Source organism: Pinus tabuliformis, chromosome 3_2 (assembly GCF_031772625.1).
Source record: "Pinus tabuliformis cultivar Carrire ecotype Pingquan chromosome 3_2, CPIR1, whole genome shotgun sequence".
NCBI classification, from domain to species: domain Eukaryota; kingdom Viridiplantae; phylum Streptophyta; class Pinopsida; order Pinales; family Pinaceae; genus Pinus; species Pinus tabuliformis.
In genome coordinates this window covers 1217528596-1217544680 of record NC_142302.1, presented here as the reverse complement: position 1 = coordinate 1217544680, position 16085 = coordinate 1217528596, and the positions used below count along the sequence as shown (strand labels likewise).

Here is a 16085-nt window from a genome sequence, read left to right as displayed (position 1 = left end):
AGGAATGTTGTCACCTTCAAGCAAACTAGGGGATTGGACAATGAATGGAGTCGCTAGAGGAATACTTGAAATGTCGTGTCTATGAATCAATTCCTCAAGGATTCATTAGGGAGGTAGACTTGCTTCGTCCTCGACAACAACGCCAAAATGTTACCGCTCAAACTAGCAGGGGTCCTATAGAGCAACTATTAGGTCAAGTGGCAACGATGGAGCAATAGCCCACTGTCACCTTAGCTAAAGCTCCCTACTCTTTACAGACTTTCACTGATGGTAGGAGACTCGTTATGAGAAGAATCACTAGAAAAGATAGATCGATGATGGGACGAAAGGTGATTCCTAACGCCTATTCATAAGATAGGCTCAAATAATGGGCTTACTTGCTATAGAAGCAAGATGTATGGCTCTCTTAGAAGGGCTAAGAGGATGCCTAGACCTAGGGTTTGAGGAGTGTTACTTGCAATGAAGTGCCCAAGATCAAGGAGTCCTAGAAGATTAGGGTTTCTAAGTGAGCTTTGTGAAATTGAAGTTATAATGTAGTGGGACCACAAAGAAAGGATTTGGATTGGAGCGACAAATGGATGATCTTGACCAAGTTAAGGGGGAGAATAGGATCAAATGAATTGAATTCTTCTTGGAATTTGAGTGCAATGATCCTAATGAAGCTACCAAGAAAAGAGAACCTAGGGATGAGAATGGTCTTCAAGCTAGGGCTTGGAATATCTTGAGATTCCACTGTGGGATCAACCTCAAATTTGGAGGACCTCTCAAGAAAACCCTAGCACAATATTTGACCAGTTTTCAAGGATATTCAATGACTAGAAACGATTTTAGGTGATGCCCTAGGAGGCCTACAAGGTTATGGATTAGAATAGAAGGAAGGAGGTGAAAAAGAGTTTTCCTTTGTGATCAATTTTGGACTAGACCAGCGCCTAACGTTTTGGGAGAATGGAGTCTAATGGAAACAATGTTTAGAGATGCTTAATTTCAATCAAGGAGTTCCCCAACAATTTCGTATGTCATCAGCAACAACCAGGTTACAAGGGAATTTTATACATCTAATTATTTGCAAATGATGACTTATCAAGATAATGCATGAGCAATCATGTATCCATAGGACAATAATCCACCATACATTTCAACAATCAATATGAAAAATCCCCCACAAAGACAGGATAAGAAACTTCGCATAAGCCCAAGAGCAACTACACCAACTTCATGAATGAAGATATTCCATAGATCATTTCATGAGACAAAATTACAAGATAAGCTTGAAAAGAGTACTCACAATGTATAGCGAAATCATTCCAACCATAAAGCGCAAGAAAAGCGAAGCTCCAAGACAAAAATCAAGATCTGCCAAACATCGAAATGCGTTAATTCTCCAATTCGTCTATCAAAAGTTCTAGCGAAAATCTCAAGAGATACAAATGATCCAAATCCAAGTGATGATGAAACTCAAATGAGCTCTCATCAATTTATATCCTTCCTAAAGAGTTCAATTTGCCTAATTAGGCCTAATTAAGCCCCAAATAATAAAATAATGTGCAACAATAACATCCCTTGGTGACAAGCCCACCAAGATAGCTCCATAATACAAAAATAATCCTCCCAAGAGGGCAAAATAGTGAATACAATGAGTCGTTGGGCCCTTGAAGAGGCCTAGTGGAGTCCAAATTGTGCCAAGGTGAGAGAATAGGCTCCAAACATAGTGATCAAGGGGGTGGCCCCTTGAGATCCAAGCAAATCAAATGTGGTGCCTCGGAGTGGCTGTGGGGGCACAATGACACCCTCATGGGTCTCCAAGTGGATCAATAATGCTTGTATACCATCTGTAAGGGCTAGAATGATGACATAAGCCCTCCCTTTGTCTCCCATGGTGAGACACATCCTCATTTGGGCCTTGGAACATCTGCCAAGTGTGTGGTGCAAGTGTGAAGTTGGCTGGGCATGGTGGTTTAGGTGCATCATCCTCATCCAAAATGGTGGAACACGAGCAATCAATGAATGGCGCTGAGGGATCCATGAAGTGACAATCTGCTCTCTGCTATGGTGGAGGCCCATGGCTCTCAACGCTCACCCTACAAGTGCCAATATGACCCTCTGGAGGGCTTGGACCTCATATAGGGAGACCAAACCCCAAATGGAGACCCACTTGTAATCTTGTATAAGATCCATTGCATCTCCTTTCCTTCCAGTACTACAAATCATTAGAGTAATAGAGTAAAAGAGCTTACAAATCATGGAATCAAGTGGATACTTCATATTGGCATGCCCTTCCATAGTGGGCTTTAGCATGTACAGGTGTCTCCAAGCTCAATAAGGGGGTTAACCAAGGACCCTATTAGGTGGTTTCAAACTCTTAAGGGGGTGACATGTCCATGGTACATCCATCAAGTGGTAGGTGGCACATGATATAATGATGGGATGGAGTGGAGCATCAAGGGACGACTCCAAGAAACATGCCATAGTACAAGGGTAGCTACAATAGGGAAAGCCCACACTTGGGTATATGAATGTAGGAGGGAGCAATTTTGGTACATGAGTTACCCTGACCTTTGTTTTTCTACCCTTCTTCACATGCCTTCTGCCTTTGATTGATTTTTCATCATAACTGCTCGGGGCTACAGGGGATGAGAGCATGATGTGTAGGATATAGTAGTGATTACCCCCTTAAGGTGGGGCAGTTCGTCACCCCATCAGGGGTTGTGACAATCATGGGTTCCTTAATGATGAAAGGGGTCAATATGAGGGATCCTAGGAACTAGGGTGATGGCCATAGTGATAGGGGTAGAGCTCATGTTTGGCTTTTTCCCACGTGCTAAATATGTATGTCCCGACCATCTTTTGCATTTTATGGTACATTTCTTGTTGGCAGTGGCCAAATTATGCTTTTCCCCTTTCTTTTAACTGCATCAACCTCCGGGGCATCATTCCGGGCCCGACCCAGGTTGTGGACAAGGGGAGGGGGAGGCTAACTCCTTGTGGGCGCAATGGACAAATGTGGACCTGGATGGGAAATATGGTGAATGGGGTTATAATGAGTGGAGGGGGGTGATGTATGTGGTGTCGGGAAGCGGGACCATGCAACCAAAATCAGGGTTTCCCATGTAGTGCCACCCCTAAAGTTAGTAGCCAATAAAAGAGATCTCACGGGACTAGAATACAAGGTTAACCATCAAATTAGGTAAAGGAGACAAGAGTACAAACCTAGCACACCAAATCATTCTAGTTGTACAACCTCATCTATATAGGATAAGTTTGGATTTTGCATCATGTAGTCATCTATAAGAGTGAATATGGACTGGGTACTCCGAAAATGTCAATTATGTGTCTAATCATCTACAAGAGTGAATATAGATTGGGCATTCCTTCTAAAATGTCATTTATGTGTCTCATTTTTTTTTCTTGCAAGATAGTGTGTTATTAATTTATTTGTTTAAAAATTGCATATATATATATAACATTTCGCCTAATGTTTCCATTTTGGGGGGGTCACATTTCTGGCCATCCCCGTTTCGGAGTCTTGTATATATATATATAGTTTCGCTTGACGTTTCCATTTTGAAGGGGTCACGTTTCTAGCCATCCCCATATCTGAGTCTTCAAACATTTCCACGTTTTGTGCAACTTAGGACACAACACAATGTATCATCGATTATATGTAATAATACTATGCTATATTGTAATGGATAATTTCTTATATATATTATATTATTAAATATTAGTAATATTATAATGGTGTAACCTTTTATGCTATCCTAATGAGATACTTTTGAGGTCATGATTTTTTTGTCACACCTGTTGGGACTTTGATTTATTCACACTAGTGGCCTTCTTTCACAATAGTAATAATAATAGTCTACTTTTAAGGTCACGACCAAGCCAAACACCAAATTGGAACCAAATTGGTTAATGGGACCCCTTTGTTCGTGGCATAAGGGACCTCCTCTGCACAGTGGTTTGACTGTTAAAGTTAACAGAGGTATACATACTATACCCCCTCTGGATTTTGCTCTGTGACATATTATGAGGAAACACACGTTCTTAACCATTAAGCCCACTCAAGCTATATAACAATGAAAACAGTGGTTTTGTTTGATCAGATGATGGTGCCCTTTGAAATATTCAGATTCTTCAAGTGGTTGTTTTAAGGATACTATTATATTTCACTACACTGGTGTTGGTGTTAACAGGGTAGTGCCATGAGTATAGTGATGGAATATGTAAGGGCATTGATTCCTGTAGAGGATTTGTCTCTGGTAATTTACTGCGATTGACTTGAGGTTGTCTAGGACATGAAAAATGGAAAACCAATGAATTGAATGTGGGATTCTTCTCTCTTTCTTTTTCCTTAATTTCACTTGAACTGTGTGCGGAATGAGGTATGTGGAAATGGATTGTGTGGAACAAAAATGTAAAGAATGATTATAAATTTGCAGAGTAGGAGGGTGAGTGGCCAACAGCCAGGAGTTTACATTGTTTTGGAAAAACCCTGTTGTGAAAGATTAGAACTTTGATAAGACATTTGATTAGAGATGGTTATTAATGTTTTTGACTCTTTGGATCTAAATTCAAATTCGGTACAATGCAAAATGGGTATTCCTTCTTGGACAGTTCCCATGCTTTATTTTGGTTACTTTCTATTATAGGTATTTAGGGCTGTTCATTATATTTGGTACAATTTGCTGAACTCATCTAGTGTGAAATTTTTGAAAGGCCCTAGATGACCACTGTCCTATGTTTCTCTTGATTAATCAAATCAGATCTGAACTTATTTAATCACAGAAATGAATATTTCTGAACATGTAATAATCACACATATGGCTGGAAAAATGAACAGTGGAAGCAATAAATGAATAACACACATCTTCACAAGGTTTTTCCAGAGTCTGCTGTATCGTAACAGCTGTACAGTAAACAAAACACTACAGAGTAGAGAAATATAACCTGCTGACATAGAAGTATGGCTTTGCTGAAGGAAGCAGGCAGCAGCTACTACTGTACAACTGTAAGATGCTTCTATTGTACGGATTCCCTGTTGCTGTTTGCTATAATGGATCTGCACTTCATCCTCTTAGATGCGCTCTCCCTCTGCTCTTGTTCTCCGCTTATCTTAAGTGTTCTCATGTGTGTTTCAACTTTTCCATCTTGTTCAATTTATGCTTTGAGAGAGATAACTAATCTCCTCAATCGTAGCAATTAATTTGCCATATCTTAGCAACTAATCAACTTAATCCTAGAAACCTCCTTATCTCAACAATGAGGTGTATGGCTACGATTAGAGCAAATCCAACTCACTAATATTCTAGAATATTTCATTTAAATTTTTAAGACTAGGGGAACATGGAAAATTTGACTTCCACTTTTATTTATTTAAGTGAAATTACAAGATGGTATTATTTTCGACTTTTAATAAGTGCTCACTAGAAGTTGCTTCGAACTACTTGCATGTTCACACCTAACTTGTGCATGAAGCTCCTGCTTGAGCTGTATTTCTCAACATTTAAGAGCTTCAGATAAGACCACAGTCTTTTGAATCAAGAGTTGGGTAATTTAGAAACAGCAAATGTAAGGATAAAAAATATATGGAAGCCTTAAATTTGGTAATTATCTCTAGTTATTTACATTGGGACTGCTCAAATTAAATTGGCCTTTCTCACTAAGTCATTGTCTTTTTGCAGCTGATCTCCCTGGACATGGGGTCGCTAATTGCTGGAGCAAAGTTTAGGGGAGAGTTTGAGGACAGGCTAAAGGCTGTATTGAAGGAAGTTACAGATTCTGATGGACAAATAATTCTATTCATTGATGAGATTCATACTGTTGTTGGGGCAGGTAACAATCAAACTTTTTAGTGAAAAAATGTGCTGAAAGTGAACTGTAACATACATATTATTTTAACAGCTGCTAGTTTTCCTATATTGACAGCTTCTTTGTTACAATTTTTGTATGTTGGGAACATTTTCTATTAACAGCTTATTTACTGAAAATAATGTCATGTAGTGGGAATATATATCTTGTTGAAATTCTGATAAAATATAGAATTTATTGTCATGGTAATTACTTGTGATTATTTATGTATGCATTTTCCAATTAGTTTTCACTTCATTCATTAAATCATCAAGCAATTACACAAATACAATGCACAAAAAGGACCAAAGACACAAGAAATTAGGCTCCAAGCCAGGGAAAAACCCCACAAGGGGAAAAACCCAACAATCCTTTCTTTATCGTTTCTTCATCAATAGGAGAAATCCAAGTCAAAAGATAAACAAACCAGTGATCCAAGTGCCAAGTCAGCCCTCTACCAAGCAACTGTTCACTTGAAGTCTGCGACAGATCTGTCCACTAGATGCCATGATTCTGTCCACTGAAGAGTCCACAAAACTGTTCATACAATGCCAAATATTTGTCCACAACAGAAGCCTGAATTTCATCCTTTATTTTGGCCTAACCACAGAGATAATGCCATAGAGTCTTCTCATGAATTTGGACCTGTGTTCCTCAGAATTTTGGATATCCATGCCTCAGAATTCGGATCTGTGTGCCTCAGAACTCGGACTGCTCTACCTCAGAACTCGGACTACTCTGCCTCAGAAGATCACCGAATGGTTGCCCAATGATGGAAGATAGGTGCCGATATATAATTATTTCCATATGCGAAGGGTCAGGTCTTTTGGCCAAGCTGACATGAACTTTAGGAGGGCCGACTTGGCAACATGGAGGAATAAATGATGCTTACAAAATTCAAATTTGTCTTCCTTTTATAGGGTCACGAAGAACATGCCCTTTGACTTTTTCTTTTGACCAATAAAGCATGAATAACAGGCTTGATAATAAAAATAATAATAATAATTTTCCTTTTTGTTTTTACATGGAATACATATTGATACAAGTACAATGATTATTAAGATCGAACCTAATTACAATTTCAACACTCCCTCTTAACTAGGGTTATATTCTTATTGACTTATTAGAATATTTTCAAGTTGAGAACTTCTATAAGAAAGGATTCGGATTGATAAGCATCAATATAACCAGCATTGTCAAACATAGCAAGGCCTTGACTAACAAGCTCTATCTCTCTACTAGATCAGAGCACAATGCTGGGAGGCAAAAATTTGGACACCACAGCCTCTCTAGGCACATACCCCATGTGGATGTTCACCAGGTATGTCCTCACTAGGTATGTCACATAACTCCTTTTCTTGATGTGCAAAGAGAGGGGTTGATTTTCAATGTTTTAGCTAGACCAAATTCTATCATCTTGACATGAATAGGACTTGAATCAGCTAGGCACAAATCAGTTCGAGGGTTATCTTCAACTTTCTTACTAACTCATTAAGAGACATGGCATTGGGGGGCTTCAACTTTCCTACACTTTTATCATATCGCACTTAGGGAAGAATTCGAATGAGGTGCCATACCTGTGCCTTCCTTCGCTTGGTTGATGTATGCTAGAGGGTGACTCTACTGTGTTTATTTTTGTTCAGGTAAGTGCTTTTCCTTGGTCACTTTTCTATTGATTTCTTCCAGTTGATGTAGTTGTCTTCTTTGTTGTTGTGTGCAGGTGCTTGGTCTCTGTTGCTGCTGTTGAGCTCTGGATAGGAGTCATAATCTCTGCACGGGTGCTAGAGCTCTTTACTTGCATGGATGGTGAAGGAGAATGCATGGAGAAATCGCTGCTGTGATAACATAGACTGCTACAGGGTTTCCTATAGTTACTACTAGAATAACATAGACTGCTACAGGGTTTCCTGTAGTTACTACAAGAAATCCTGTAGCTGCCTTTTTCATCATTTTTTTTTTTCACTTGGAGGAGGGATGGGTGGTGATGTAGGAGTGGAAGGATGACAATGGAGGAGATGGAGTGGTAGGTAAGTGAGGCCAATGATGCCATGTCCCTTGGACTCTTTTTTTTTTTTATATATATATATATTTTTTTTCATTTTTCTGAGTGGTTTTTGATGGGCACCGAGGTTGGTACGGTCATGAGCTAGTGTTGGGTGAGAGGTGGTGAGGTGTATGGTTCCCTTTTTCAACCTAGCACAGGCCTGCATCATCATTTTCCAATTGGGACTTCAACCCTGTAGTGTGTCAGGACATCCTGTAGTAACTACAGGAAACCCTGTAGAAGTTAGAAAACTGCATAAAAACTGGTTTTTGATGCCTGGAAGTGAGGATGGATGATGGAGACATAGTAGACATGGAAGATGTGAAATGAATGGAGGAAGAATGGGTGTGATGTCTAACTTGTTGTCCATTGAACTCTGAGTCCTTTGTTGCCTTTAAAAACCTGCAAAAATCACATATTTTTATTAGTGGGTAGATTTGAGGTCCTTGCCATGGCATTTTGTTTTTTTTTTCTTCTTTTTTTTTGTGTTTTGTTTTGAAAGACACACAGGTCGCTTCAAAGGAGGTTTTCAACCTGTTTGCCTATCCTAGGTGCCTCAAGGGAGGTTTTCACCCAGGGATCTTTTCATTTTCCTTTTTTTTTCACTCTTGGGTTGCCTCAAGGAGGTTTTCAACTCAAAAGTTGGCCTCAGGTGCCTCATAGAAGTTGTTTTCACCTAGGTCCCTTATTTTTAATTTTAATTTTTTCATTTTTTCCCCAAAAATAAAAAGTGTTCAAGAATTTGGTGAGTTGGAAGTTGAGACACTTCCAAGCACATTCACTTCCTTACTGATGGTACTAATTAACTCTTCCCTTGATAGAGGTCTTTTATAGGCTTTCAATCTGTATCTGTTGACAAGCAAGGGGATACCTTCTTCATCAATGGTGCTTATTTGCACAGCCCCATTGTCATGACACTTTTCTATCAGATATGGGCCCAACCACCTGTTTGAAGTCCTTGAACCTGGAGTCATATAGCAGAGCCCAATCTCCTTCTTGAAAAACCTTGTCCTTGATGTGTTTGTCATGCCAAACCTTTCTATGTACTTGAACAACTTTAGTGTGTAGGAGAGCCTGCATCCTGAATTCATCTAAACCATTGAGCTGGAGCAACCTCTCTTGCTGTGCCTTTGTAACATCCAAATCCAACTGTGCTGCATTTCTCAAAGTGTTGTACTGAAACTCAATGGAGAGCAGAGCCTTCTTCACATAGACCAAGTCATAAGGGGTGAATCTAGTGGTTGTTTTCCAGGTTGTATTATAGGCTCAAGTGGCCTCCACTAGTTTGTCAGCCCAATCTTTTATGCTGCTGCTCACAACCTTGGTGAGAATGCCTTCCAATGCTCTGTTAGTAACCTCTACTTGTCCATTATCTTGAGGATGATAAGCAGTTGACTTCCTGTGTTTGATCTTATGCTACCTCAACAAATTTTCAATTAGGTGTGATGTGAATTGAGCTCCCTGATCAATGACTAGCTCTCTAGGGTACCCAAACTTGTAAAATACATTCTCCCTTAAGAACTCAACCACTTTCTCTTTTGTTGCTACCTTGACAACCTTGGTTTCAACCCACTTTGTCAAATAATTAGTGCATACAATTATGTACTTTTTTTGCCCTGATGGTGGATCAATGGGCCCAATGAAATCCATGCCCCACTTGTCAAATGGCTCAAGAGTCACTTGAAGTTGCAAAGGCATTTCATCCCGGGGAGTAGGTTTCGCCATTCTTTGGCACTAATCACATCGACTGGTGTATTTTCATACATCTTGGTGGAGAGTGGGCCAGTAGTAGCCAACTTGTAGTACCTTGAAGGCTATCCTCTTGGCTGCAAAGTGACCTCCATAAGGCCCATCATGAGAGGCCAAAAGGATGTCAAAGACTTCTTTCTCCTTGACACATCTCCTCAAAATTTGATTTGGGCCTAGCTTGAAGAGATTACCCCCAATCCAAGTGAATGGGGCACTCTTTCTTACAATTCCGCTTTTCTCCTTGGAAGACAGATTTGGAGGGCACTGTGCAGCCACTAAGTAGTTGGCTATGTCAGCAAACCATGGAGAGAAAAGTGAAATAACAAATAGATGCTCATCTTACAGCTGATTATTAGCCATTCCTTCCTCACTTGCAGGCAAAGCAAGTCTAGACAAAAAAATCTGCAACTACATTTTCTCTACTAGGCTTATCAATGATAGTTAGATCAAATTATTGTAATAAAAGTAACCATCTAATAATTCTGGGCCCTGGCATTCAGGGTTGTTCATCAAATATTTAATAACAACATGGTCAGTATGTACAAAGGTCTGGTAACTACTGATGCAGTGTCTAAATTTATTCAAGGAATGGACAACAACTAGGAGCTCTTTTTCAGTTACAATATAGTTCAATTCAACCTTGGACAAATTTTTGCTAATGAAGTAAATGGCATAAGACAACTTGTCATCTATTTGGCCTAGAGTTGCTCCTATAGCTTTGTCAGAGGCATCAACATGGATGTGGAAAGGAAGAGCCCAATTTGGGCCTCAGAGTATGGGTGTAATAGTCAACTTGTCCTTTAAGGTTTCTAAGGCCTCTTGGCAGCTTTCTGACCAGCAAAATTCAAAGTCCTTGGCCAATAGTCCAAACAAAGGTGAGGCTACTTTGCTGAAGTCCTTTATGAATCTCCTATAATATCCAGCTAAGCCCAAGAAACTTTTGACATCAGTCTGCTTCTGAGGAGTAGGAACCCTCTTTATGATAGCAATTTTATTTGGGTCCACTTGTAGTCTTTCTTGAGATATTGAGTGACCTAGAACAATCCCTGCATTCATCAAGAACTCACACTTCTCAGGACTAAGGGATAAGTTCATTTCAATGCACTTATTTAATACTTTCCTCAAGTTAGAGACAGCCTCTAGGAAATCACACCCATATAGAGTAAAATCATCCATATAGATTTCTACAGAGTCATGGACTCGCTTTGCAAAGATGCTCAGAACTGCGCTTCGAAAAGTGGCAGGGCCATTACATAATCCAAAAGGAAGGACCCCATAAGCAAAGGTACCCCAAGGACAAGTGAAGGTGGTTTTATCTTGGTCCTCTGGGCTGATCTGGATCTGATTGTAACCACTGAATCCATCCAGGAAAGAGAAGAACTTATTCCCTGCAAGACCATCCAAGACTTGATCAATGAAAGGTAAAGGGAAATGGTCTTTTTTAGTGTCTTTGTTTAACTCTCTGTAATCCACACAGATCCTCCATTTTCCATTCTTCTTTGGGACCAAAACTAGAGGAGACACCCACTCACTATCTGAGATGGGGTAAATGAACCCTGCATCCAACAACTTCTGTAGTTCTTCTTTAACTATGTCTTTGAGGGCTGGGTTCATTCTCCTCTGAGGTTGGTGCATTGGCTTGCAGCCTTCCTTGATGTAAATGTGGTGAGTACACACCGAAGGGTGCACTCCCTTCATTTCCTTATAACTCCAGGCAAAGGCATTCAGATGCTCTCTTAGCATGTCACATAACTCTACTCTTGATGTGCAGAGAGGGGTTGATTTTCAATGTTTTAGCTGGACCAAATTCTATCATCTTGACATGAGTAGGAATTGAGTCAACTAGGCACAAATCAGTCCAAGGGTTATCTTCAGCTTTCTTTATTAACTCATTAAGAGACATGGCGTTGGGGGGCTGATTTTGGAGGATATGATCAATCAGGTCGTCTTCATTAGGTTACCCCCTCCTATAGTAGCATCTAGGGTACAGATTGTGTAAGATGTGGCATAGTAGATTTCATCCTCATCCTCCTCTTCCGACCATAAGGGTAAGTCATGCTCTAGAGATGGTTGAGCAGGAGGGTACAAGATCAATTGTTTGGACAAATGCCCATTTTTAATGGTCATATTCCTAGCCTTGCAACTTATGTAAGCATCAACAGTGGTTAGCCATGGCCTTCCAAGGATGAGAGGATAACCGTTGAATTTGGTCTTAGGTTGGAGAACTAAGAAGTCAACAACGTATTCCTAGGAATCAATGGAGACCATCACATCCTTAACAACTCCCTCAAGAGCTACTGTGGATTTGTCTGCAAGCTGCAAGACTATTGTGGTCTTCCCTAATGATTCTTGGAGATTTAGTTTAAGCGTGGTCTCCTTAGTCATCACATTGATGGCAACCCCAAGATCAATCAAGGTATGGGGGACAATGACACCATCAATATGCACATCTACCACAAGACTTCTAGGGTCTAGATATGTCAGACAAATCACTGTCCCCAACATTAAGTCAAACAATTGTCCAATGACATTAATGGTAGGGGTGTCTTTCTTTCTCCTCCTAGGATTTTTGAAGCATTTCTCCTTGATTAACTTGTTGTAAATGGGGACATCCTTGATAGCTTGGAGGAGTGGGATTTTAACACAAGTTTTTCAATTCACTCAGAAGTAAAGTCTCTTCTGGGGTGTGCTGGCTAGGATTGATTAGTCTCTCAGGAAAAGGAGGTGGATTGGCTTGGGGAACAATCTCTTCCTTTTCCTCTTCAAGCTCCTCAAGTGGAGATGGAGGTTGGTTATCTGGAAGCACTCTTCCAGACCTGAGGTTGATTTCTTGAATTTCCATAGCATAGGCAGGGTAGGATGTCTCTCCACTATAGACATGTTGTGCCTGCTTGTTGTTCGGGTTCGGATTTGGCTGAGTAGGCATCTGAGGTTGCTTAGGTGGAGCAGGGTGAAGGAGTTGTGGTTGAGATGGAGGTGGAGGCAGTAAGGTTGGAGATTGGTTGTAAAGGGGGGCCTCCACCCCTGTGATGGTGTATTCCACCGAGTTTGTGGGGAAGCATATGGTTGAAATGATTGATTGGTAGGTTGGGAATGGTATTGAGGTGCATAAGACCAGGGAGAAGGTGTGGACCATGAAGGATGAGCAGGAGGACACCAAGGGGGAATGGATGCATTCTGGTTGGGGTTGTAATATGAATAGGATGCCCCTTGCATGCCCTGTTGGTATGGTTGAGGTCCTTGAGGCCTCCTTTGGTTGATATAATAGAGTTGTTCAGTCACACCTTCAGTTCCTTGATACACAACTTTCAATCCAGGTAGAGAAGGGCACTTGTCTGTGGAGTGGTTTTCCTCACAGACCAAGTAGATCTCTATAAGATTCAATGGACATTCATTTCTAGGGTGCCTCTTGGTGCATCTAGGGCAAAGACAACTAAGGCTCTTTCTGCTTCCTCTTGCTTCCTCTTGATCTGCATGGTATCCATTTGCAAAGCAAGGGTATGCAACATCTCACTCTTAAAGTCCTCCAACATGTTCCCAATTTCACTTTTGATTGATGTGTTGGAGGATGAACTGGCCCTAGAATGATTTTTGAAAACTGTCTTGATATCAACATAAGATAGTTGGTAGATGTCCCCTCTCGACAACATGTTTAGGGTTTCTAGGATATCTTCCCTGATCCCTCTAAGAAGGACTAACTTGAGTGATTCAGGATCGAGGGTGCATCTGGCCCTTTTGTAGCTAAGTTGGAACCTTTCCTCATAATCTTCCAAGGATTCATCATGCCCCAAGGTCATTCTAAAGTTTTCCTCTTTGGTGTCTTTGGATCTACAATAATCCCTGTACTTGTTATTGAAGGCCTAATGCATTTGAGCCCAGGTAGTGTTGTTGTCCCCAAGTAAACCCATGAACCAGCGCAAGGCTGCATCCTTGAGGGTGGATGGGAACAATTTCAACTTCTGGTCATTAGAGGTATAATCAAAAGTCCTGCAGATGACAACAAACTCAAACAAAAAGGTATCAGGGTCCTCTGAGGTTAAGCCATGGAAGTAAGGAAGGGCAGAGGGGCTTATGTTTTTCATCCTAACATCTCCACTAGTTTCTCTAATGGGAAAAGCACCCTCAACTCTGTTTTCAGCTCTGTTTATGTTTTCAATCCCATTTCTATTTTCAACCATGGTGTAGGTTTGTAGAATGGTTTCTTCTTCTTCTTCCCCAATAGGCTCCTCAAAGATCTTTGGTTGTTCGCTTAATGGGTCCTCTAGCTCACAACCACCGAAGAAGAGGGAAGGTTGGCTATTTGATGGTGTGGGGGTATTTGGAAAATTTTTCCCTTTATTTTTCTCTAGTCCTACGAGGCATGAAAGAAATTTGTTTTTTCTTTTTAGGGTTTTTTCAGAACTACTTGCAAAATGGAAAGAAAGTAGAAATTGCAACTATCTATTGAATGCAAAACAAAAGGAAAGCATAAATTACATCTATTCACTGAATGCCAAATAGAAAGGAAAGTAGAAATTACATCTACCTAGACACCTCCCCGGCAACGGTGCCAAAAAGTGATGAGCACTAGTATTGCAGCAAGTATGCTGCAACTCCTAGGGCGACCAACTTTACTTTATCAACCCAAGGTTCGTACAAACTTGGAGGTGACAGTGCTATATGCACAGTAGATGCAATAGTCTACTCTTGTCACTTTTCAACTAGGGCGATAGACCACTAGGGTTTTTCAAACCAGTCTTCTATTGACTAGAAAGAGGCTGACTATTGACAGTGAATGTAAAACTATCTTTAATGCAGAAAGTAAATGCTTGCCTATTTTAGGAAAATGAAAGTGTTGAATGGGGAGTGCTATGAAACGACCTAGCTAAGAATTAACACACATTACTTGCAGAAGAGACTTAATTTAACCTTGCATTCTATCATCTAGCTATCTGGACTAAGTAGGCATGGAAATTATCCTAACACTGCTATGATTGATATATGCATGCACTAGCTAAATATTGCAGAAAAGAGTCTTTTGGTTTTCAATTTAGAAATGTAAATGCTAAGTTAATAATTTGATCTTTTGCAAGGGAGGAAGGTATGGAAAGCTGGTCCAAAATGGCATTGAGGGGTACGGAAGTCAAGTTGAAGGCCTACCCTAGGCTTTGATCATCATTTTTGCCCAAAACCATCTAAAACAGGCTGCTACAGGATTTCCTGTAGTTACTACAGGATGTCTTGATTTACTACAAGAAACTTAGCTGAAAGCTGTAGGAAGGTAGGGAAGGTGAAAGGAAGTGCTGGGAAGATGTATGATGGTGGAATAAGGTATGGGGAAGGTGCACACTACCCAAGGATCAACCCAAATCTTCAGGATGGTTGGATTTGCTCAAGGTGGCTGTCCATGGTGGCTACAAAACATAAATCTGAATTAGTGGTTGGTAGGATTGGGCGAGAGGTGGAGAAGACTTAGATGAGGTTGGTGGAATGAGTTCCTCCCTGTAGATCAACAACTCTTGCAACAACACATTCTTTTCTTCATTCATGCACAACTTTATGTAAATGTGGAAAAGATGAGTTGAATTTGAGAAACTGATTTATTGATGGCTAATGGCTTAAATCTATGGAATGGAATGCTTTCTAATCTACAACAAACTCAAGAAACCAAAATGACAATTGCAGGTGCTTCTAAGAAATCATAAACAATGATCTACTCAACAAGAAATCCTAAGCTATGCAATGACCAAAAGATAAATCTGTTTTTGGGGTTGTGAGAGTGGGGCCCTCAAACCATGATCCCATGAGGGAGATGAGGAAGAGGCCACTGTCACAAGCTTTTCTGAAGTATTTTCTTTCATTACTATAACACTGATCTACTTCTCCAACTAATGGAAACAAAACTAACCAATCATTCAAAGACTTGTAAATTAAACAAAGCAGAGATAACTTCAACAACTAATCTATGATTCTAATCTAAGAATACATGTACAAAAAGAGGAACCTCTGTTGCTAGGGTTGGGCCCTAACCCAAGAGCTTCAACCCTCTAAGTCAACTTAGTGCTGGATCAAAGAAACCCTTTTCATTATCATCAAAATGTCAAAAATAACATGAGAATAATAGTCACAATATCTTAGCTCAAAATTGCCTCTTGGCTACAATAAAAAGTCGAATCCTAATGAGGCCCTAGGCCTTCTTATTTATACAACTGAAGCTACCAACTACTTTCTAAAAATAAGTTCGAGATTGACTTGTCTTCAACTATCATTGGCTTAGCTGCCAAAGAACTCGGCGGGCTTGGCTGCGTGTAACTCCATGCTGATGAGATCTAGTGGAGGAATCTTCGAGTGATTGAGGAGTTAAAGAGGGAGATCCAATCTCCTAAAATCCCTCTTGCTTGTGTACTTCAAGTTCCTACACTGAAATTAGCTCAAAACTACTTCAAATCTTGCAATTAATGCACAT

The 16085-nt window shown here is 40.3% G+C and overlaps 1 protein-coding gene across 1 annotated transcript in view; it reads left to right on the top strand.

The window, feature by feature from the left end:
• LOC149185121 (chaperone protein ClpB3, chloroplastic-like) overlaps nt 1–16085 on the top strand; it is a 245209-nt gene that overhangs the window by 99993 nt on the left and 129131 nt on the right. Inside the window, exon 6 of the mRNA XM_089417771.1 lies at nt 5682–5832. Coding sequence (XP_089273897.1) covers nt 5682–5832 — 151 coding nt within the window. The remainder of the gene's footprint in view (nt 1–5681; nt 5833–16085) is intronic.